This window comes from Tursiops truncatus, chromosome 13, assembly GCF_011762595.2.
Source record: "Tursiops truncatus isolate mTurTru1 chromosome 13, mTurTru1.mat.Y, whole genome shotgun sequence".
NCBI classification, from domain to species: Eukaryota; Metazoa; Chordata; class Mammalia; order Artiodactyla; family Delphinidae; genus Tursiops; species Tursiops truncatus.
The window spans coordinates 75,222,012-75,246,876 of NC_047046.1; the positions used below are offsets into that span (position 1 = coordinate 75,222,012).

The window sequence follows — 24,865 nt, forward strand, 5'->3', positions numbered from 1 at the left end:
TCTCTAAGTTAAACTCAGCAGTCTGATTCTTCATATAAAATTAATCAGAGAATTTAAATTCTCTTCTGTTAACATGTCTTTGTCTATTTGCCACTTTGTGAGCAAAACTGAAAGCTAATTTGTTCTAACATTATGTGTGGTCAATTTCAGAAATATATCCAGTTCAATACAACATAAAAATGTTCTCATCTGAATCAAGTGACTAGGAATCTGATTTGGGAAGTTACCCTAACATTCGTCTCTCAGCACTTCCAGCATAAGATGTGTAGTGAAGAATTAACCCTATCTAAAGAGAGGTCTGGCCTTTACCTTCAGCTACTAGGAGGCGATTACTAGGTCCTGCCTGATAGGAGTGTTTTGCCTGGGGGACCTCAGCCACTGGACAGTTTAATAATGTGATTTATGTTCAGGGCTTTGGGCCGTGTGTTATCAGTTCTACCTCTAGAAGGACTGAGATTAAAGGTTGGCCACAGGAACAATATCCGATTGGGCTCCAATAAAAAGCCTGGACATCGAGGTTCTGGTGAGCCTGGCTGGCAGTACTCCACGTGCACTGTCACACATCGCTCCCGGTAGAGCACGGCTGTCCCAGCTTCACGGGGAGAGTATGGCCAGACCTCCACATCTGGAACCCTTCTGGACTCTGCCCTCTGCGTTTCTTCCCTTGGCTGATTTTAATCTGTCTCCTTTCCCTATAATAAGCCACACTTGTGGATATAACAGTCTTCAGTGAATTCTGTGAGTCCATCTAGTGAATTATCAAACCTTAGGGTAGTTTGGGGAACCCTCCTGAACGTGCAGGTGTAAAATGGGTTCTTTTTGTTAATACATTACATGCTAGAGGCCCACCTACCTGTTCCGCACTAGAACTCATTATTAGAGCTAGCATCTTGATAACATCATCCCACTCTGTTCCCTCTTTCCTTCCTTCCCTTCCTCCTCCCCTCTTTTTTCCTTTCTTTTTCAATCTGACAAAATGGTTAAAAATCAGCATTTCAAGTAGGAAAATGGTATATTACCTAAACCTAAAGTTAGCTTTTTCTGTTAACTTCCTATGGAAGTTTCATTTCAAATACAATGTATCACTGAAGACTGTGTATAAAGTGACAGATTCTAATAAATCAAGTTAGGAGATTTCTGACACTCTAAGAACAGCACTCTTACCACATTATAGGTCATATAAGAAGAAAGTAATTTATGTGTAAATTATGTCAGCACTTATAACTCAGTATGTAAAGAGTTCACGTACAGAAATGCATTCATATTTCACTTGATTAAATCAACTCATTGGGGGACTTCCCTGGTGGCACAGTGGTTGAGAATCTGCCTGCCAATGCAGGGGACACGGGTTCGAGCCCTGGTCCAGGAAGATCCCACATGCCACAGAGCAACTAAGCCCGTGCGCCACAACTACTGAGCCTGAGCTCTAGAGCCCGCAAGTCACAACTACTGAGCCTGCGTGCCACAACTACTGAAGCTCGCACACCTAGAGCCCGTGCTCCACAACAAAAGAAGCCACCGCAATGAGAAGCCCGCGCACTGCAACAAAGAGTAGCCCCCGCTCACTGCAACTAGAGAAAGCCTGCGCACAGCAGCGAAGACCCAATGCAGCCAAACGCACATAAATAAAATAATTTATATATATATATATATAAAAAAATCAACTCATTGTTTAGCTTGTCAATCTTATTTATATTCAATATCCAGTAATGCCTTACCAAAGCCATGATGTCTGATATGTTGATAACCATGAGAAAAAGACTGGAAAAAAATAAAGAAAAAACACATGTAATACTGCAGACACATTTTAAAAGCACATTAAAATCAAAATGAAAATAATCAAATAATCTAACATTCTGTTATTAGTATTTCTGCTTCTGAAAATACTACATTTGACAAAGGCTCTTTTCACATTATCATGGACTACTGTCCCACAGTGATGGGCTAGACTTCAAAAATGTTATTTAACACTTTGAATATTTATTTCAATGGTATGAAAGGGACATGATAGAGAACAAACGTATGGACACGAAGGGGGGACAGCAGCGGCGGGGTGGGGGTGGTGTGATGAACTGGGAGATTGGGATTGACATGTATACACTGATGTGTATAAAATTGATGACTAATAAGAACCTGCTGTGTAAGAAAATAAATAAATAAAATTTTAAAAAGAAAGGGACATGAATTATGATTTTTTAAATTAAAGTTTTTATTTTAGATAATTATGGATTCACATGCAACTGCAAGAAATGATATAGAGGGAACCCATGTACCCTCTGCCCAGTTTCCCCCACTGGTAACATCTTACAAAACTATAGCACAATATCACAACCAGGATACTGACATTGATTCTATCAAGATACAGAATGTTTCCATCATCACAAGGATCCCTCATGATACTCTTTTATAGCTACATCTATCCTCCTCTTGCTTACTCTCTGTCTAATCCCCAGTCCCTGGAAACCACTAATCTGTTCTCTGTTTCTATAATTTTGTTATTTCTGGAGTGTTGTACAAGTGGAATCATTTGACTCACTTATAACATTTTGGGATTGCCTTTTTCACTCAGCACAATTCTCTTGAGATTCATCTAAGGTTCTGTGTGTATCAATAGTTTGCTCCTTTTTATTGCCATTATACCACAGTTTGTTTAACCATTCAAGCACCAAAGGACATCAGGGTAGTTTCCAGTTTATGGCTATTACAAATAAGCTGCTATAAACATTTGTGTACAGTTTTTGTGCAAACACAAGTTTTCATTTCTCTAGGAAAAAGAGCCGAGTGCAGTTACTGGATTATGTTGTTTGCGCAGTTTCATGTGAAACTGGATAACTCTTTTCAGAGTAGTTGTACTATTTTACATTCCCACCAGCAATGTCTGAGAGCAATTTCTTTGCATCCTCCGCAGCATTTGGTGATGTCACTATTTTTAATTTTTTGCTTCTTCATCATTATTTTGTCAGTTATAGATTTTACTCTGGGTGGTTTTACCTTTTTACAGTGTTATTTGTTGTTGTTTCTACCAAGTCTAATTTTTCCTGGGTCAAATTTTAGTGCTCTATGGAACCAAAAGGGGGACGTTCTTAAGTCAGTCTTGTGTATAAAAGAAATGTCACAATGTGTAGTAGTAGCCATTTCCAGTTTTATTTTGTGCTGATAACTTCTACCACTAATTTAGCACATAGGTTTTCAGTTTCTATTGTATGCCAGCCACTGTTCTTGTTGCTGGTAAAACATTGGTGAACAGAGCCTACCATCTACTCAGGGAGACAAATAATAAATAGAATGTTTGTAATAACAATAAAATGTCAGGTGGTGTTAAATGTCAGGAAGAAAAGTCAATTGATGGGGGAGACCTCTATGAGGAGAAGACATTTAAGTAGAGACCTGTGTGAACAGAGTGAACCATGAAACTATATGAGTAAAGAGCACTGCAGGTAGAGAGAGTGTGGAACGTACAAAGGGCATGAAGTGAAAACGTGCATGGTGTATTTGAAGAACAGCAAGAGGGTCAGCTTTAAGCAGAGTGTGCTAGCACAAGAGTTGTGGGAAATAAGGTTGGAGAGATAGATATGCAGGGGCCAGATCACATGGGGCCATTTAGGCCATAATTAGGACTTTAGAATTTTTCCTAGTTGTGACAAGAAGCCATTGGAAGGTTTTAAAGGCTCCTCTGTCTGTTGTATGGATAATAACTGTAGGAGGACAGGAGTAAAAGCAGGGAGATCAGCTAAGAGGCCCCTGAAGATGACTGATGATAGTGGGTTCGTGGAGGTGACTGAAAATGTGAATAGAAAGAAGAGACGATAACAGTGACATGTAGCGAGTGGATTTGGCAATGAGGGATGGATGGATTTGGGTTTGTGCAACAGATTAGAAAAAGAAAACAGGATGAGCAGAGTTCAACAGGAAGAAAGGGAATTGCTGGGTTCAATGTACGACATGTTAAGTTTGAGGGGTCAGTGTTATATTAGGGGGGAATGTCAGTGACTTGTAAAGGTTTAAAGGTCAAAAGAGAAGACATTTATAAAGCCACAACTTTGTCATCTTTGCCTCAGTTCTCTCCCTTTGTATTTAGTTTTTCGTTGTAGAAAAACTAAATACTAAACAAACTAAATACCAAACGAACAAAACTAAAACTCTCCCTTTGTATTTAGTTTTTCATCGTACTAGTCTCAGGTTAAAATTACTACACACACACACACACACACACACACACACACACACACACACACAAATACACGCACACATATACACACACTTTTTTTTTTTTTTTGTGGTATGTGGGCCTCTCACTGTTGTGGCCTCTCCCATTGTGGAGCACAGGCTCCGGACGCGCAGGCTCAGCGGCCATCGTTCACGGGCCCAGTCACTCCGCGGCATGTGGGATCCTCCCGGACCGGGGCACGAACCCGTGTCCTCTGCATCGGCAGGCGGACTCTCAACCTCTGCGCCACCAGGGAAGCCCTACACACACATTTTGATGAGCCTTCTACCTCTCATCCCACATATCCCCAGGTCTTCTTAAACTTTAATTAAAAGCCCTTCTAAAAACTTGCATCTGTTAACAGAGATGTGAGAAAGTACATGTCACTTACTAGTTTTTTTTTTTTAATTGCATCTAAGTATCTTCTATGTGGTATTGACAAGGTATAAATGCTTTTAATGTTAAATTCATGTAAATATCCTGCAAAAATATACTAAATTAGTCTAGAAATGAGATTTCCACTATTTTTAAATAGTGCAAGAAAACCTTTTTATTATTATTATTATGGCAAATACATAATAATACGCTACACTTGGTTCTAGCTTAAATTCATCAAGAAGAACATGCAAATTTATGCTAATATTAGTTATTTCTTTCAGCATTGAATATTCCAGTTTGATTCAAGAATAACGAAACTGCTAAGAAGCTACACATTTATCTCGTGTCTTTCAGAGAGGCTGATCAGTCCTGTGCTGATGACACAATTTCATTGCGTCCAAAAAGCAAATAGTTGAGTTGACAGCTTCTTGATTGCTTAACACTGACTGCTCCAGAAATTCCTAGAAACTCAGAAAGGATACTTCCCATTCCATTTGCCAAAAGTGTAGAAATCAAGACTAAGAAACTATGTAAATTATTGACATCTAGAAGTTAATTTCAAGCCATGTAAAATGATATAATGTTAACACATTTGTCTAATACACACTTAAGAAATAATCCAAAAGAAAACAGAATGATATTCCTTGGAGTTTGTAGGCACAGTTATATCTACAATAAACAAGTGATTAACTACAAGAATTTAACGTTTATATTTTATAGTTTTCTAGGGGGGCTCCTCTCTAGCTTGAATAATATTCTAATAACATTTTATTGTTGAGAAAGCATATTATTCTGCTACAGGCTCTAATCAACTAATTTCCTCTCATGACAACTGAATTCTGACTAAAAGGGTGAAACATTTTTTTCTCATTTTTATAATAAATCTATGTTACTGTGTCTTAATAGCAATCACACAAAATACCCTCAAGTGTTAACTCTCATTTCCTAAAAACTAACAAATTCAATGTTTCTTAAACATTCATCTTACCTTTTTGATGATAACTGGGTAGTTAACTGAACAGCTTCAAAAGCACACATCACAAGAGCAAAGGGGATTAAAATCTGTTTAAAAGAACAACAAATGATGCCATGGGTAGCTGTAGCATTTGAAGAAATATTTCAATTTCTCAGTTTGTCTGTATTAGTGAAAAGCCAATGCTGAAATAAAACCGTGATACCAATGACATATAGAATGGTGATGAAAACAGATTTAAAAATCCACATCAACAGCATTTGTAGTATAAAAGATAACAAATATTTCAAATAAAGCCTATTCCAAATTTTTGTTCTATTTAACTCAGTATAATAATTAATGACCCAAATCAAATAAACTATGGAGCCTGATGATTTGATTCACAGATCCCTGAACTCATCTGGTTATTTGATACTACAACTCTATTAACATGATTTAGCTGTTTTACCATTGCTTGCTGTTGTTTTATTTTAATACTAATTTATTTCTGATTATAAAATTCATACTCTGTAAAAAAAATGGAGAAAGGTATAATAAAATTTACACTGGTTGAAAAATCTATAATCCAGGTGTAACACTGTTAATATTTTGAGATACTGCTTTCCAGTGACCAATTAAAAAAAAAAATACACACACACAATGTTTAAACAAAGAGGGGAGGGAGAAAATATGGAAAAGAAATGATGTTCAAAACTGCATAAGACTCTTGTTCAAGCGAAGGCTACGTGTAGTGAAGGCTACATGACTGAAACAGAGGTCCAGGAGAATTTTCACTTCCAGCCACATCAGTCAAAGAAAGTGACCAAATATATTAGGTCAGTAAAGCTTACTGAATTAAGCTAGAGATTATAAGTCTAGCATTTAGTTTAAACTTCTATTTTTCTTTCTTTTTTTTTGCTTGTTTTTAATTAAAGGCCCATGATCTTTAACAGACTGAGAAAAGAACAACTACCTTTAAGAAAAATGTAAATAAAGATTAAGGAAACTGTTAATACACATTTCAAAAGAATTCAGTAGAGAATGGGACATGAGAAAATGAACATCTTTTTTTTTTATTTAATATTTTTATTTATGTATTTATTTGGCTGTGCCAGGTCTTAGCTGCAGCATGCGAACTCTTAGTTGCAGCATGTGGGATCTAGCTCTCCGACCAGGGATCGAACCCAGAGCCCCCTGCATTGGGAGTGTGGAGTCCCAGCCACTGGACCACCAGGGAAGTCCCTGAACATCTTTTTTAACATTTCTTAAAATTACATTTGTATTAGTGCAGTAACAAAAAAAAGGATATTAATCCGTTAATAAACACATACTTTAACAATTATTACTTATGTGATCTGAATAGAAGGCAATCAGATTTTAGGCAGATATTAGTTCTTTTATTTAAACAAATATATACGAAGTACATAAAATGTGCCAGGCACTATGGTAGAGGGAATAAGACAAGCTTAATGATCCTAGAGAAAAAGGGAAAGAGCATGAATTACATTCTATTGGAGAGTCTGAACCCTTGGAAAGCTGATAATTTGTCATTATCTTAGAACCCTCAGTACCTAGCCGGTGCTCATAAGCCTTCAATGACATATTTATTGAATGAATAAATCAGTTCTAAGTACAGGGATTATGAGAAAAAATGATAACACGTTGGCAGTCTTGGGGGTGGGGAACATCAGTTCGGGGAGCCTTTGATCTTGAGGAGCAAGGCAGTTTTGATCCACCCTTCACTCCCCACAGGCTTTAATCACCTTTGATAGGACTTCCTGGGACTAACAGCCTCTCTACTTCTTTGAAGTTAAATGGGCTTAGGAGTAAAGTAAAAAGATTATATTTTGAAGTAAAAGCTAAAGTGTCCGACTTCTCATTCAACAGTGTCTGAGAAGGTATCTTCTTTCCATGCGACTTAACTCTGTCACTTTATAATCTTAATGTCACATGTTACATAATCTTAATTGTCACAATGAGTTCATAATCTTATAAATCAATATCTTAAGAAAATAAGAAAACCAACCTTCCACATCATCAGGGCTCCCATCATGTAAGGACTAAACACGGTCAGAAAGCAATAGACAGAGGCAAGATCAAAGCTAAGGAATCAACAAAAAGAAAACGGAGTTTAGAATTCACATTGTAACTTTAAAAGAACGTTCTTCTAAAAAGCATGTTTAACCTAATTTTCTGAAACCTACTCTTACTAAAGCACAAGTATACATTGTCTCAAGAACTATTATAAAATCAGTAAAACGAATGAGATAGACTTGTATGTGCCCATACATACCAATTTTCAAAATACATCCTTCAGTGTAAAAAGCAAGGTACAGAACAAAATCCCTATTTGTATTATTTTCTGGTTATACATATGCTGTTTTTATTTTAAATTACCTGTTAATAGAAGCTATATTCCCAGTTCCAAAAAAGGCCGTCATTAAGAAGAAAACCTAAATAGAGTTAAGGAAATGCCAAAACAAGTCAGAATGCATAAAAGTTCTTTTTCATTGAGAAAAGATATACCTATTCTACCATGAGGGTAATTTGCTTTTCTACTTGTACATTTGATCATAAATTGTTGTAAATGAGTGTTCCATTGTATCTCCTTGTGAATGCATTTGGAAAGAACCAGACTGAACAAGCAATGTACTAAGAACAATGAGGCATGGGAGGTCATCCTTGTCACTAGTAACCTTGGGAAGGTTACTATTTTCCTTGCCTCTAACATAAACAGTTGGATTACTGCTATTTGTAGTTGGCTGCTAATGATTAAAAAAAAAAGCGATAGACATTTTCAGCTGAAATACGACGATTTCATTTCATACATGCTCGCTGTGTGCCCACTACATGTGAGACGTGCCAGGTTCTTTGAAAGGCTTAGGAAGAAATAAGATATCATGTTTTAAAATAATTCAATAGAGAATGAGAAAGAGTAAACATCTTTTTGACATTTCTTAAACTTACATTTGTAATAGTGCAGTAATAAAAAGTAGGTATTAATTATATTGGGGTCTAAGAACTTACTGCTAGTAAAGTATTTAAAATAGTGCCTGGCCCACTGAAAGGGCTCGATAAATGTTAGTTACTTTATTATCATAAACACATACACAAAAATGGTACAGACACACTAAAAAGGAAGTATGAATCAAGGCAAATTTCAGTGAAAAAGCGGCATTTGCGTTGGTAACTTGAGCCTTAAATATATTAATTGTTCCATGCATTCAACCAGTCAACTAACCAAGCAAGATTTATCATCTAGTACATGTCAGAGGCAGAGCTAGGCACTAAGAATATAAATATAAATAAAATAGTTTAAAGTGCTCATATGGTGACTAAGATTATGATGATATGTAGAAGTATATAAGATGAATTTAAAGGTAAACAGTGGGAAATAAATGATGTAGTCAAGGACTTCCCTAGCGATCCAGTGGTTAAGACTCCATGCTTCCAACGCAGGGGGTGCGGGGTTCAATCCCTGGTCAGGGAACTAAGATCCCACATGCCACCCAGTGCAGACAAAAGAAAAAAATAAATAAAATGGTGTAGTCAAGAAACAGTAAACAGGTGTGATAGAAGCTGAGCGTTTATTGAAGGGTACAGTGAAAGATGAAGCAAGAAATGTAGATGGGTGGCATATTAATAAAAAACCTTGAACTTTATTGTGGAGACAATGAAGAGCTGGCAAGAATTTTAGGTGAGTAATATAAATAAGAAATACCAATAACAGTGAGATATTTGGATCAGGGATACAAATAATTAGAGGCAGGAAATTCAGTTAGGAAGCTATCTCAGTAATCTATGTTGGGGACAAGGAAAGTCTGAACCAGTGTGGTTAGAGTGGAAATGGAGAAGGAGGGGAGACCATGGAACTTTAAAACTGGACAGGGAGTTGTTAAATATGACAAGTTTGATGCCCTGGGTAGCTGGGAGCATGGCGATGCCATTAAATGAGATGAAACCTGGCAGAGAGTGATTTTGGAGAGGGGTGGGCAGTCATTAGTCAGTGTGGATGTATATCTGGTGATGCCCAGCAGGATGTTGGACATTTGACTCTTAAGGTCAGAGAGGTCAGGGCTGGAGAAGTAGATCTTAGAGTTGTTTGTACAGAGGTGTCAGTCAAAGCTATAGGAGAGGATGACATTACCCAGGCACAATTAGAGGAGAAGGTTAATGATAGAGCTTGGAGAAAAACATACATGGTTCAAGAGCAAAGGAAGAGTAAGTTTCCATGAAGGAGAATAGAGATGGTGTAAACAGCTGAGAAGAGAACCTGGATCATGTTCTGGATGTCAAGGGAAAAGAAAGAGAAAAGTCAATTGAGTTGAATGTTGTAAGAGTGGTCAAGTAAAACTGAACAGATTAGACTGTGCAATCAGGAAGGCCCTGCAGACCACGAGAGGACAACTTCAGCAGAGACATTTGACAAATATTGAAGAAGTACTGTGTGCCAGGCACTGGTCAAGGCTTGAGGATATAGTACATAAATGGGGAGGAAATGGTAGCAGCAAGGAGCTTGGTAGTAGACACAGAGGACAAGACGAAATTATAATTTAGGGAGATGCAGGGTTCAAAGGAAGAAGTGTTTTATTAGTATAGGCTGAGTGGAAGGAATCTGCAAAGACAGAAAGCAAAATTGAGAGTGAAGGCAAGAGGTAGAGGAGAGAATAAGAACATTTATTTTCTGGACCTATAAGGTCCAGACTCCACCACGGTAAGTTCAAAGGAAATATCTCCCTATGAGTTTTTTCAACCCAGTCAGCCAGCCTTCCCAAAATGAGACTTTATTCTGTCACACTGTCTTACAAAATTCTAATACAAATAACTTTCACACAATATTGCCTCTGATGTGATCCAAAAACCTTGTGGGACAGATGTTATATAACATGAGTATAGTATAAAATACACATAAAAAGATACAAACCTAACTCATAATAGTGGTGTCTTCTGGATGAGGGAAATTAGTTTGGAGTTGGAAGTTGAAAGGAGACTGTCTTTAGCTGTAATATTTTAATTTTTTAAAATGTGTGACATATGTGACAAAATATTAGTTGTTGATATCTTGGATGGCAGGAATACACATATATACATTTGTTTGTTATATCATTCTTTATGCTTTTCTATAGTTTCAGAAATTTTTTGAAGTGTAAACTATATGAGAAAATTATGGTTGAGAGGGCGGTTAAATGGCCTCCAAGGTAATACCACTACCAAATGACAGGCAGAAACCCCTCCCACTTCTTACTCCATTAAATGGGAGGTTGCAGTGCCTTAAAACAGAAGTCCATAAAAAGGATACAAGGAAAAAGGCCCTACGGATGTCATCCAGATAGAGGTCTCGAAACTGGGTTATATCAGTATTATAGGTGAATTGGATACTGGAGACCTGTGAAATAAGAAGAAATTTATAAACGCACAGTAACAGTTTGCTTACTTCTACCCTCAAAAGCAAACTTACTGTCAAAGTTACAATAGCTAGAAAGATAACTTGTACTGACAAGAAAACAAACAAAAACAAATAAGTCTTTTCCTATAGCTTAATTTCACCTTAATAACATCTGCCGAAAGGTAAAATATACTGTTAATAATATAGGGAACTGAGTTGTAGTACTGCCATATGTGTAATGAAAGTGAGAATTGGGCTTTTTATTATCCTGTATAAATGCTTCACTTTTAAATCCCTATATAATTTTTCCCTTTTCTGACATCTGATTTCTCAGTGTCCCGATCTTCTCAAACTCAAGTATGGTATGATATTAAAAAGCATGATAAATTAAATATTTTTCTGTTTTTTTGTTCTTCTGTTAACTCATTTCCAGAGAAATTATTTTCTCTCTATAAAAAAACAATATATTTCTGTCCTGGTAAAATAAAAACCTCTCAATTCCAACATGATGGATGCACTCTTGCTTAATCCCCCTTTTTCCACAAAAGAAAAACTCATGGATAAGTTTAAAGGGAGAATTTCCCTATCTCCCACTTCCCATGTAATTTTCTGTTAAGTTCTTGGGATGCTTTAATCCTCTTTTCTAGAAAAAGACATATCTCCTTTCAGTTAAAATATAGAATTTAGGGCTTCCCTGGTGGCGCAGTGGTTGAGGGTCCGCCTGCCGATGCAGGGGACACGGGTTCGTGCCCCGGTCTGGGAAGATCCCACATGCCGCGGAGCGGCTGGGCCCGTGAGCCATGGCCGTTGAGCCTGCGCATCCGGAGCCTGTGCTCCGCAACGGGAGAGGCCACAACAGTGAGAGGCCCACGGGAGAGGCCACAACAGTGAGAGGCCCATGTACCACAAAAAAAAAAAAAAAAAAAAGAATTTAAAAAATAACACAATAAACCTCATTTTTAATTTAATAATATTTAATTATTAAAATTTTGAATATTTAATACTAAGGACAGTCTGACCATTTACTTGAATCTGATCAAAACTTCTTTTCATGTATTGTTTTAATATTCCAGGACTGAAAGTTAGAAACCAGTAATTACTCAATATACTTCAATAAAGTTTCTTCTTTATTGAAATTGTTTATTCTAAAACATCAAGTACTCTTTGTGAACTCAACTAGAACCAGTTAAGGATGAATCAATGGATCAATTATGAAGGTATTTTCCTGCAATATTTCTTTTATCTGACCTCAGTAAAATTGTAAATATTTTATAACCAATTTCTTATAATTATCTTCAGTTCTGAAATAAAGGCAAGAGACATCAATTAACTCTCTAGCTCAGCATGATAAAGGTGTCCTTAATATCTGGTTGGCTTTTAGCCAATTCAAAGTATATTATGTTGAATAAACAGTCTAAGATTTGGACTGAGGCCATGATCACTAAGGTGACAGAATAAGCATTTTGGATTAGAATGACTAGAAAGAGAAAAATAACACTGGAACACAAATGTCACTTTATGATCAAATTCATAAGCTGAAGTGTGACAACATAAATATTATTCCAACGAAAATAAACTGAAGGAAAGAAAAATTAGATGTGAAAACAAAGGCAAGCAAGATAAAGAACATTCTTTCTCCAGTATTCTTTCACCTATATTAATGTTTTTTTGCATCAGAGATTCTCAAATAATCTCTAAGAAAAGCCCAACCCATATAATGCCTATGAAACAATAAAATCATGCTTTTCTTTTGTTGTAAGTGAAAATTTCCTTACAAACTGTTTGACTTAATTATTAACTTAATTATTAATGCCTTAAGTACTGTAAATTTTTAAGTAGAATTTTTGATGAAATAACATTGCAACCTCCTTATAGGATAGAGAATATTCTAATATTCTTAAATAAATGCAAGAATGATTTTGACAAGCTACCTTCTGTTTACAGAAAACAACAGATTGTGGCAGGGTTTCTTGTTCCATGTGTATCCAGACAAACATCAAACATGACAACACTAATGGGAAGAGAGCTTCATACCTAAGGGGTGGGGGGTGTGAGGTGGAAGTGGGAGGGTAGAAAAGAAAAAAACATTAAACAAATAAAAATGCAAATTTATAATACTAATAGGTCTTTCTCAAAATTAAAACAATCTTGATAATACTTCTAAGTTACAACATCACAAAATTTAAATTTTTTAGGCTTTCCAGAAGAAGAAAATAGGAAAGGAAAGTAAATTTAAATATCAACTCTAACACCATCTTTTGAAATTTATCAGATCTTGAGATCATTACATGTTTAAAATAGTAGAGATATTTAAAATTCATTCATGAGGTAAATGACAGAAATATACAAAAAAGAAAGAAAGCATAAGACAAAGGTAAAAAGACAATTCCTGAGTTAAAATGATTAATATACAGAGAAGAAGAGCAAGACAAACATCCCAAATTTTTTAAAAACTGGGTGCAATACGGGAATATAAACCTCTCAAAAAGCAAAAAAAGAGCCAATAAATCCATAAAAATGTCTGACCATATTGATAACTGATACAGAAATTATAAAACAGATGCCATAGTCACATAATATTTACCCATATTAAAAAAATGTCAACAAGAGTATAATGAAAAAGGAACTCTCATACTCTCTACTTAGGAATAAACACTTCCTGGAAGGCAATCTAATACTATGCATCAAGAATCTAAAAAATATTCATATAGTATAATCTAATAATGTCACTTCTAGGAATTCACCCTGAGAAAATAATCAGACATATACACTATGATTCCCATCTGAAGATGTTTGTTACAATATTGTTTACAGAAGAGAAAAACAAGAAAACAGCTTAATATCCACAGGGGAGTTTAGTTAAATAATGTATGGTACATCTTTAGGCTGGCGTACAATGTGGACATTAAAATGTGGACAAAGGAGAAACGTTCACGAGAGAATGCAGTGACAGATGCTTTTCCTAACCCTTTTCTGCTCTAGTTTAAGATAAGTGTTTCGGGGCTTCCCTGGTGGCACAGTGGTTGAGAGTCCACCTGCCGAAGCAGGGGACACGGGTTCGTGCCCTGGTCCGGGAAGATCCCACATGCCGCGGGGCAGCTGGGCCCGTGAGCCATGGCCGCTGAGCCTGTGCGTCCGGAGCCTGTGCTTGGCAACAGGAGAGGCCACAACAGTGGGAGGCCCATGTACCGCAGGAAAAAAAAAAAAAAAAAAAATGATGGTTAGGAAGCCTATAAGCCAACTAGGAAAATGCTTCTAAAATAAAGTAGAGGGACTTCCCTGGTGACGCATTGGTTAAGAATCTGCCTGCCAATGCAGGGGACACGGGTTCGATCCCTGGTTTGGGAAGATCCCACATGCAGGGAGCAGCTAAGCCTGCATGCCACAACTACTGAAGCCCATGCCCCTAGAGCCTGTCTGCAACAAGAAAAGCCACCGCAATGAGAAGCCCGAGCACCGCAACGAAGAGTAGTCCCCGTTCAATACAACTAGAGAAAGTCCACATGCAGCAGCAAAGACCCAACACAACTATAAATAAACAAAAATAAAATAAAAATTTAAAAACATTAAAAATAAGATACAGCAAAGTAGAAAATAAAGATATAAAATAGTACATGGACTATGATTAATACTGTGTTAAAAAGATAAATACAGAGCTAAGACTGGAAGGAAATATGTCAGAACATCAATAGGAGGGGTAGGGTTAATAGATGATTTTTCTTCCTTATTCCTACTCTTCAAAATGTGATTATACTATGTTTACAATGATTAAAAAAAATTGAAAAAGAAAGAATTAGAATGCCTGTATCCTAGCCATTCTTGAAAATTTAGTTCAATTTCCACATGAGTCCTTGATGGCACCAGTTCAGCTCCCTTACCGAAACCCTGTCTCTAGTCATTCTTTATATCACATAATTCACAACTTAAATTATGATAACTTAATTGTTGCATTTTGTAATTGCCTAACATTGTAAAATAGAGTACATATTTTATAGCAGCTTACAACTCTATTATACACCTGGGGTACACTAATTGTTCTAACTGTATGTCTGTCTAGTGTTCAGGACACTAGAAATGTGAAAAAAAACTTGGCTAATTGAATCAAGAAAGTGTACTCTCTGAGCAAAAAACAAAGAAAAAACCCCATGATTTTTAAAATATTTGCACTTATATATGAAATTATTCTTTCCTAATATGTAAAAACATAAATTCCATAGTTCTACAAATAGTGCTACAGATTTACTTCTTTTCAAAAACTATAAAATAAAATTTTTGTAAAATGTAGATGAATAAATCTGATAAAGACAATCTTCTTATGGGACTTTATTTCTTTAGAGAACCAGTATCTCATATAAAGTCTGTATATCTGAATTAATAAACTGAAATACCAATAAAATGTCATCATGGGCTCAGAGTGTACATAATAAAACCTTTCTAAATTAGGATCTGCTAGTTTGGTCTCTGTGCAAATTGAACAGGGCTGAAAAGACATTTAGGTTGTATTATACTTTGTTAAGCAAAGGGATAATATAATCAAAATTTTGGAGGAAAATGTTTATAACCAACTAAAGAGAACTATTTTCAAGTATTATAATAGCTTCCATCTGCATAAAAATAATTAAATGCTGACTAAAAATAAATCTTCTTTATTCATTTAATCAAGGGTGCATTGTTAGAAGTAGGATTGCTATTATTGTACTTCTGTAAAGTAATGAAACTGCATTTCTTTTAAATATCCTATAATTCTGACTATTCACTTATTTACATGGAGAACCCTCCAGGTCATCCAAAAATAGTGACGTGGAATGATAACAGGTGGACTATGTTTTGCAAAACTGATTTGACACTGAAAAATGTACTAACTGAAATTATTAGACTGCTTTTTCAGGCTACCTCTGTCTAATTTCTTTTGCAAAGGTAAATATACTTTCTGATGTTGGGTAATATATTTCTTAATACATTCGTTAATAAGGTCATACTTATTATTCTGATTTTAGGCGTGATTTTTCACTTTTTAGATTTCTTAACTTAAATGTGCTTAAATGTGCACAATGTAAATCCCTAGGTTTATTCTAATTGGGATAAAGATCCTATATTTGGACCAAATTTTGAAACTGTCTAAGTGGTGGTTATTCGATTTGTCTGCTCTATTCAGTGTTTATTATAAAGTGCATATTTCTCACCCTCATGAAGATTTAAGTAAAGATGAAATAAAATTCAAAAGCAAGTGAAGAACTCTTTTCTTCAAAGTAGATGGGAGAGTATGTCATCGTTCTCACTGATTTCTAGAGAATGCTTCAGAATCCAACCCAAATCAAGCTGTTCTTTTTTGGTTTTGTTTTACAAGAAAATTCTAATCTTCAATGAAAATGTTTAACTTTTTAACAGTTTACCTTTTGGGAAAATATTCTAAAAGGTTTCTGAATCAAAAGGAATATCTGGACTATGACATATGTAGGAGTAAAAATAAAATATTATACTCAAAGAAGAATGAACAAATCAAAACATAATTTAAAGTGCATGAAAGGAATGCAACAAAGACTAAAATTCTTATAAGTCATTGTTTGAGACTTAAAATTCCTCCACAATCTATCAGAACTCTCTAACACTGTAGGCAAGCAATATTTAAGCAACTTCAGGAAATAAACAGAAACACAAAGACTACAGGCAATACTGTGAAAATGATAAGAAAAAGAAAACTGAAGATTACAGATCAAGTCACATACAGTTTTTACAGAGGAAAAATAATTTATTCCTCAAGATTCACGTATTTTTCATTTCCAGAGGTTAAATACTCAGAGAAATGTCAATATGTCATTTAAAACTTGCTACTAAAAATTAAAATTTAAAAACAGTTTATACCCTGTGCTTAGAAGTAGGTAGGTCGACATTGAGGAAACAAGAATGCTAAACAGCCGATCAAAGAGAATCAGAGGACTCAGTAGAGGCATGACGAAGGAAGAGGCTGCAATAAAACACATGTGGGTAGTGTTAGTACAAGCGACACAGGGTATGTTGAGTTTAAAGCACTGAATACTCTATTATCATTTATAGCATTTATTATTTGTGTGATATTTAAAATGAAGCCACATTTGCTCTACTCATTTTTGTAAGAAATTTGAAACTTCACATTTTTAATTAAAATTACATTTCACCATTTTAACCACAATTTTTTTCAGATTTTCCCAATTTATATTCAGCCTTGCTCAGTGTAATAACTCTTAAATAATTTGTCATTTTCTAATGTAAATAATAAAAAAATTATTCAAGATTCAGCAACTTTTCTCCTAATTAAACATTTAGTTCAAACACAACTTACTCCCCAGAAATTGATTTTTCCTAAACACTCCCTCCTCCAAGTTTTCCCACTGCAAAGTATGCATTGAGAGTTGTAGTGTGCCAGTTAGAAAATTAGAGACAGGAGACAAGGACTTCACCACACATGACAGTTGTAATAAGAGTAATCCAAACAAGTGAAGTAATCTTTCTTCTCAATATTAGAAAGCAACTACTTCAGTGGGAGAAGAGCAAATAAATTGGGGGGTAGCAAAACATAAACTCCCCAATCTTTATTTTGGAAAGAAAATGTGCATAATTTCCTAATCCTTCTGGCTAGGATGGCAATATGTGTGGAATGAAATGCTCTAAAGTATGAAGACAGATAATTTGGGAGGGCATCCTTGCTGAATTACTTATAACTCTTTAACCATGAGGCAAGTTTGTTAATCTGTCTAAGCAGTATTTCCATCTGTTAAGTAGAAATGAATAAAGTTGTTGTGAGGTTTAAATACAATTTCACCTATAAAATGCTCCTTGAGCATAGTGCCTGAGATAGAGTAAGTGCTTAATAACTGCTAGGTGCTATTATTACTACTAGTCAATACCTACTAATAAGTTAAATGTAAAGACAATCTCATTCAAAGTTCAGTCACTGCAAGATTTAAGATTATGTAAGTTATATTTATAGTAATCTTAAAGGAATTGTTTCTGATTTTTTTTCAGATGTGTAGTTCCAGTAACGTTATCATCATCTGGTATATATTTTAACAGAAAGAAATAGTATTTTAATATTTATTTAAAAAGCCAGTTCAAATGAGACCTGTTTTACCAACCTGTATTTTCTGTATTTGTTTGACTTTTGTGTAAAGGATTGATAAGATGCTAAAAGGGAAATAAGAGTCCCCATCCTGAGTGACATAAGTTAGAACCAGTTGCATAACATATAACCCATTTAGGGATCCCAGCACATTAGCAAAAAATGTTCACTGGAGCTAGACTATAGTGAATTAGTGCCTGGAAGATACCTCTGGAGATACTGCTGACCTACCTATGAGTCAACTATTTCATGCCTTGCACCATATGGTAGGCATCCTCTAGTACCGATGCTTTCCTAATCCCAAGGAGGAAAAGTCTTGTTTAAAATATATGTCCAGCCTATAAGAGACTCACTTCAGATTTAAGGACACACATAGGCTCAAAGTGAAGGAATGGAAAAGATATTCTATATAAGTAGAAACCAAAAGAAAGTGAAGGGTAGCTATAGCTATATCAAACAAAATAGACTTTCAGCCAAAAAATGGTAACAACAGACAAATAAGGTCATTACATAATGATAAAGGGGTCAACTGATCAGGTAGATATAACAACTGTAAATATATATGCACCCAACATCAGAGCCCCTAAATATATTAAGCAAATACTAATAGATCTGAAGAGAGAAATAGACAAGAATACAATAATAATAGGAGACTTCAATATTACACTTTCAGAAAGGGATAGATCATCCAGAGAGAAAATCAACAAGGAAACATTAGACTTGAACCATACATTAGACCAAATGGATCTAACAAAAATTTATATAACATTCCAACTAGTAGCAGCAGAACACATTCTGTGCATGGAACATTCTCCAGGATAGATCATATAATAGATCACAAAACAAGTCTTAGCAAATTTAATAAGACTGAAATCATTTCAAGTATCTTTACTGACTATAATGGTATAAAACTAGAAATCACAACAAGAGAAAGCTGAAAAATCTACAAATATGTGGAAATTAAACAACATACTCCTGAACAACTAATGGATCAAAAAAGAAATTAAAAGGGAAATAAAAAGATATTTCAACAAATGAAAATGGAAACACAACATACTAAAACCTATGGGATGCTAATGTTAATCATATACACTAGTGCACAAGGAAAATATCAGTAGGTCCTATAAGGTAAAAATAATACAAAAAATACTCTCAGACACAATGTAATAAAACTAGAAATTAAAGATAAAGCAAAAATTAATGAGGTATTGAACAGAAGAACAGTAGATCAAATTAGTAAATCAAAATCCATGTTCTTTGAGAAAATAAACAAAAAGGACAAACCACTAGCTAAGTTAATCAAAGAAAAGGAAGAAAGTGCAAATATACAAAATAAATTATGAGGGAAATGACTAATGATACAGAAGGAATTTTTAAAAATCATAAGAGATTACTTTGCATCCCTCTATATGAATAAATTTGAAAATCTAGAAGAAACAGAAAATTCCTTAAGCAAATATAGCTTTCCAAACTAACTGCAGTAGAGATAAAAAGCTTAAACAGACCAATTTCATAGAGAAATACAAAGTTATCAGGGGACTACCCAACAAAAAAGGACTAAATTCAGATAGTTTCACAGGGGAATTCTTTCAGGACTTTACAGAACAGATAGTCCCAGTGCTACATAAATTGTTTCAGAGTATAGAAATTAAAGAGAAACAATTCTTTTTATGTAGCAAATATAACATTGATAACTAAGCCTGATAAATTTAGAACACCAAAGAAAATTAAAGAACAATATCATTTATGAATACTGATGGAAAAATAGTAGCAAATGAACTCCAACGCTACATTGAGAAAATAATACATTATAATCAAATGTGTCTTAGGAGTTTATATCAGAAATGCAAGAATGGCTCAATACTGGAAATCTATTAGTATTATTCACCATATTAACAGGTCTAGGGAAAAAAAACATATTATTATCTCCATAGATGTTGAAAATGTCTTTGACAAAATTCAACATCCATTCTTAATAAAAACCCTAAATAAAACAGGAGAGCATGTACTTTCTTTAACATGATAAATATATATACCTCAGTCCTAAAGCCAGCATTTGTCTTAAATGGGGGGACTCCAGAGACACTCCCACTAAGATCAGGAAAAAAATCAAGGAGGTTCACTATCTCTACTGTTTAATATTGTTCTGTAGGTATTAGCCAATGCGAGTAAATGAAAGAAAAGAGAGGAATAAGAACAGGAAGGGGGAAATACATATCTGTATTTGTAAATTACATGATGGTATACTTGGAAAATTCTACCTAGAGAGTCAATGATAAACCTAACTCAAGAAAGGAAAATTCAGTAAAGAAGTAGGATATAAAATTAACATGCAAAAATCAATAGCATCTTATACTCAAAAAAAAATTAGAAGATACAATGAATGAGAAAAGCTCATTTATAATAGCAACAAAAAAGATAAAATACTTAGGAATATATTTAACAAGAAATATTCCCAGCCTATATGAAGAAAACTATGAAGACTGCTTTTAAAGGCACAGAGGTAGACTTGAACAAGTGAAAGAACATCCCTTGTTCTTGGTTAGAATGTCTCAGCGTAACTCATGGGTAAAATGTAAGTTTTCCCAGAGTTAATTGGCTATATTCTTCAAAAATGTCAATGTCATAAAAGACAAACAAAGGGAAAATACCATAAAGGATATTATTAAGTCAACTGAAAAATTAATATAAGGATGGTAGAATAGATAAAAATATTGAATATGATGTTTAAAAAATTTTATACATACATACTCATAATCACAGATGGACAAGAACATGAAGTAGAGGATGACTTTCTGTAATTCTGGGAAATTTCTCTTTTTTTCACCTTTTTAGATGTTTTAGATGTTTAAAAATGAGATATAATAATATGAACACAAATTCTGTTTTCTTTGCTTCTCTGTCATGTGGTTTATCCCTAGGTGATATATTGTTTATATGCTGGTGTGTGTTATATACACCACATATTTTTGGAGTTATGCAGGAAAATAAAAAGACTTCCCTTTAATGTCATCGTTGCCATTCATAATTTTTGATTTTTCTGTGGATTTGAGAACATGTCATATGAGAGACAATTACATATAGATACCCCGCTAGATTACTAGCCCCACCACCCAGCCCTGCAGAATATAAGCTCCAGGAGGGCAGGGATTTGTTCCATATTTATTATTCTCAGAGAACAGAATAGTGCCAGAACATAGTACAAACTAAACACATTTATTTTTTAAATGAAAGAGCAGTCGCTGCTATTGTCATGCAGAATGAATGTAAATAGTAACTTTAGTAATCAAGATAATTTAAAAGGGAAGGCCTACATAATGCCCATAATGAAATGAAGTTTACACAGTGAAAATAAAGTTATATATACAAGAACAGTTATTGTCCAAGAGTAACTTCCACTTATACAATGACCAAGGTGTTTAGAAAATGAGCAAATCAAAACTTTAGGAGATGCATGTCTGTTTCCTGCTGTAGTTTTAAGCCTCTGCTTGGATTTTAAGAGCAATCCAAGGACAAATACTCCTATCCCTTAATCGTCTTTTTAAGATAAAGTTCCATCCAAAGATCTTTTTTTAATAATGAACAAAAATCATTTATAAATAAATAAGTGTTAAATTGCACATCATATCATTCATAGGCATTACAAACTTTTTTTAAGTGAATTTTACTTGGTTCGCTTTACTTCTTTTTTCTTTTAAATTAATTAATTAATTAATTAATTAATCTATTTAATTTTGGCTGTGTTGGGTCTTCGTTTCTGTGCAAGGGCTTTCTCTAGTTGTGGCAAGCGGCGGCCACTCTTCATCGCAGTGCGCGGGCCTCTCACTGTCGTGGCCTCTCTTGTTGTGGAGCACAAGCTCCAGACGCACAGGCTCAGTAGTTGTGGCTCACAGGCCTAGTTGCTCCGTGGCATGTGGGATCTTCCCAGACCAGGGCTCGAACCCGTGTCCCCTGCATTGGCAGGCAGATTCTCAACCACTGCACCACCAGGGAAGCCCACTTTTTCCTTTTTTTAATGAAAAACATGGACTTAAAGTTTGCTCCTGTTTTCCAGTTGGAAGGAAAAGCCTAAGTCCTTAAATGACATGTTTGCTCCACACGCACATTCTTAAAAGAACTATAGAGGAATACATTTTAAAATGTATAATCAGGGGCTTCCCTGGTGGCGCAGTGGTTGAGAGTCCGCCTGCCGATTCAGGGGACACGGGTTCGTGCCCCGGTCCGGGAAGATCCCACATGCTGTGGAGCGGCTGGGCCCGTGAGCCATGGCCGCTGAGACTGTGCGTCTGGAGCCTGTGCTCCGCAACGGGAGAGGCCACAACAGTGAGAGGCCCGCATACCAAAAAAAAAAAAAAAAAAAAATGTATAATCAGCTTTATAAAATGTGTAATGTGTTGGGAGGTGACTAATCAATGTTATTTTCAGCAAGGGAAATACAGATAAAATTGAACTGCTTCCTAGTGCCTGTGTAAGAACTGAGAATTTATGAATTGACATGAAATTTCAGCAAAGGAATCTCTTCACAAAACCCTCTTCTCTTCTGGAAGCACTTTCTATCAGGTGCGAATAAATATACAGCTTCATTATCAAGTCATAAATATTCTATCAAGTAATTCTTAATAACACATGAATGCTCACAAAAGTTCTAATTTTCTTTGTCAACTTCCAACAAGAGACAGAAATAATAGCTTGTTATTATTATTTTCCCATAACAAAATTATTTGTTTCAACAGCAATGATACAGATGTAAGTGGATAATTTTAAGATGTAACTTGATGGAAAGTTATCTCATTTGATTTGATTGACCTCTTACCTAATATTATCCAGCTAACAACCTGATTAATAAGAGGCAGTCCTTGTTTCTTGAGTAGACTATTATGAGTGCCATACACAACACAAATGGAAAGCACCGTGCTTAGCATCTGAAAACAACAAACACAGAAGACGTAAATAAAAGAGAAGGTGGTGAGTGACTAATTTATATATTAGAAAGAATACTTAGAAAAGTGCTTGAACAACTGGAATCTGGCCAAAATGTTATTGAAATTGGACCAGCTCACCTTCTTGTGGCTAAGACCAACAGTCAGAATTCTTGTACTAAGCAAAAGCCCTCCTTCACAAGCATGAATGAGGTGTTTTACACTTTCAGGAGTATTTTGGCATACATTATCACACTGTTTTTACTTAGAAATATTTGTTATTAATCTTGAAGTTTTCTTAAATCCTGGAAGTGCAGAGAGTGAAATGTATATAGCTTGGCATATATGGCTGAGTGTCTTCCACCTCTGGCCCTCACTAACAGTCATATCTATTTATTCATTCAATACATATCTGTGGCCTGAGTTTTCACTGGTACTGGGAATACAAGGAGTACAATATTCTTTAGGGAATATAGACAAACTAGTGTAGAGTTGGTAAACTATTGCTTTTAGAAACATTATTTTATTGGAACGTGGTCACTCTCATTCACTCACATGTTGTCTACAGCTCTCTTTGCCCTACAATGGTAAGCTGAAAAGTGACAACAGACTCCATATGCCCCACAAGCCTAAAATATGTACAATCTAGCATGTCAGAAAAATGTTTGCCGACCCCTGAATTAGCGGATTAATAGCCAGTTTAAGAAATGAACTAAATTATGGCTATGAACAAAGTAAACTCTCTTAAAGATCAGATTAGCAACCTGATCACCAAATCCTAGAGATACATTTAATTTACTCATATTTTCAGTGAATGAAGAAGGAAGAATTGCTGTCAATAAATCTATGACACAATTCTAGGATCCTTTCAAATGTAAGACACATTCTCATTTTAGATACATTAAAATGTGAGAAGACAAATCTTAGAATCATAAAAATATATATATGGTACACAATAGAGGAATGAATGCAAATTAATAGGTTAAGGTAAGAAGGAATTACTTTATACTTAGGGGTATTTCTCACAAAGGCCATAAGAATTTTAACATGGTATTCTTTGCTCCTACAGAGTAAGGTTCAGAAACACTCACTTCGTCAAAGTATTCAGTATTACAGGTGAATTTTTTCAAAGCTACTATGGTTTAGTGTAAAATCAGTCGGTATACCATTTAAAATGAAAAGATACACTTCAGTAGGGCTTCCCTGGTGGCGCAGTGGTTGAGAGTCCACCTGCCGATGCAAGGGACACGGGTTCGTGCCCCGGTCCGGGAAGATCCCACATGCCGCGGAGTGGCTAGGCCCGTGAGCCATGGCCGCTGAGCCTGCGCTTCCGGAGCCTGTGCTCCGCAACGGGAGAGGCCACAACAGTGAGAGGCCCGCGTACCGCAAAAAAAAAAAAAAAAAAAAAAAAAAAAAAAAAGATGCTCTTCAATAGCTTGATAGGATCTTTGACAAAAATACTTCTCTTTTTATATGTTCTCTGTTGTTCTCCGAGAACGAGTTAACATCTTTTAAGTGTTGTATATTTTAATTTTTGAGTGTTCTTGGAAATACTATTATCCCAGCTTTGTTCTGAGTAAAGTTTTTGAGGAGACTTAAATAAGATTTTTTCTCAGTGTTCTAGATGTGGTTTATTGTTTATTGTTGAAAAGGGAAAAAAAAGTGGTTTCCACTCTTATCTACAAAAAAGCTATCATTTTACAGAATATGACATCATATAATCTCTTACAACCCTACTGGATATTATCTTTACAGATTAAAAACAAACAGACAAGTTCTATTACTGAAAATCACACATCTAGTACAAAGCATAACTGGGAATTGACTCAATTTTGAAATGTCAAGTTCAAAGTTCTTTTCACCACTCCAAAACCACCAACCAAGGTGATGTTTATTTTCTCCTAGTATGTCATCTGAAGTCTTAAAC

At 35.2% G+C, this 24,865-nt stretch overlaps 1 protein-coding gene across 9 annotated transcripts in view; it reads right to left on the reverse strand.

The window, feature by feature from the left end:
* PIGN (phosphatidylinositol glycan anchor biosynthesis class N) overlaps positions 1–24,865 on the reverse strand; it is a 107,266-nt gene that overhangs the window by 22,743 nt on the left and 59,658 nt on the right. For 7 of the 9 annotated variants that reach the window (XM_073790793.1, XM_019937175.3, XM_019937169.3 and 4 more), the window contains 8 exons: positions 22,833–22,941; positions 16,786–16,888; positions 12,855–12,957; positions 10,837–10,923; positions 7,935–7,990; positions 7,564–7,639; positions 5,574–5,647; positions 1,719–1,761 (listed from right to left, as the gene is read on the reverse strand). In XM_073790793.1, the coding sequence (XP_073646894.1) occupies positions 1,719–1,761; positions 5,574–5,647; positions 7,564–7,639; positions 7,935–7,990; positions 10,837–10,923; positions 12,855–12,957; positions 16,786–16,888; positions 22,833–22,941 (651 nt within the window). The other 2 variants (XM_073790790.1, XM_019937174.3) reach the window with 2 other exon arrangements.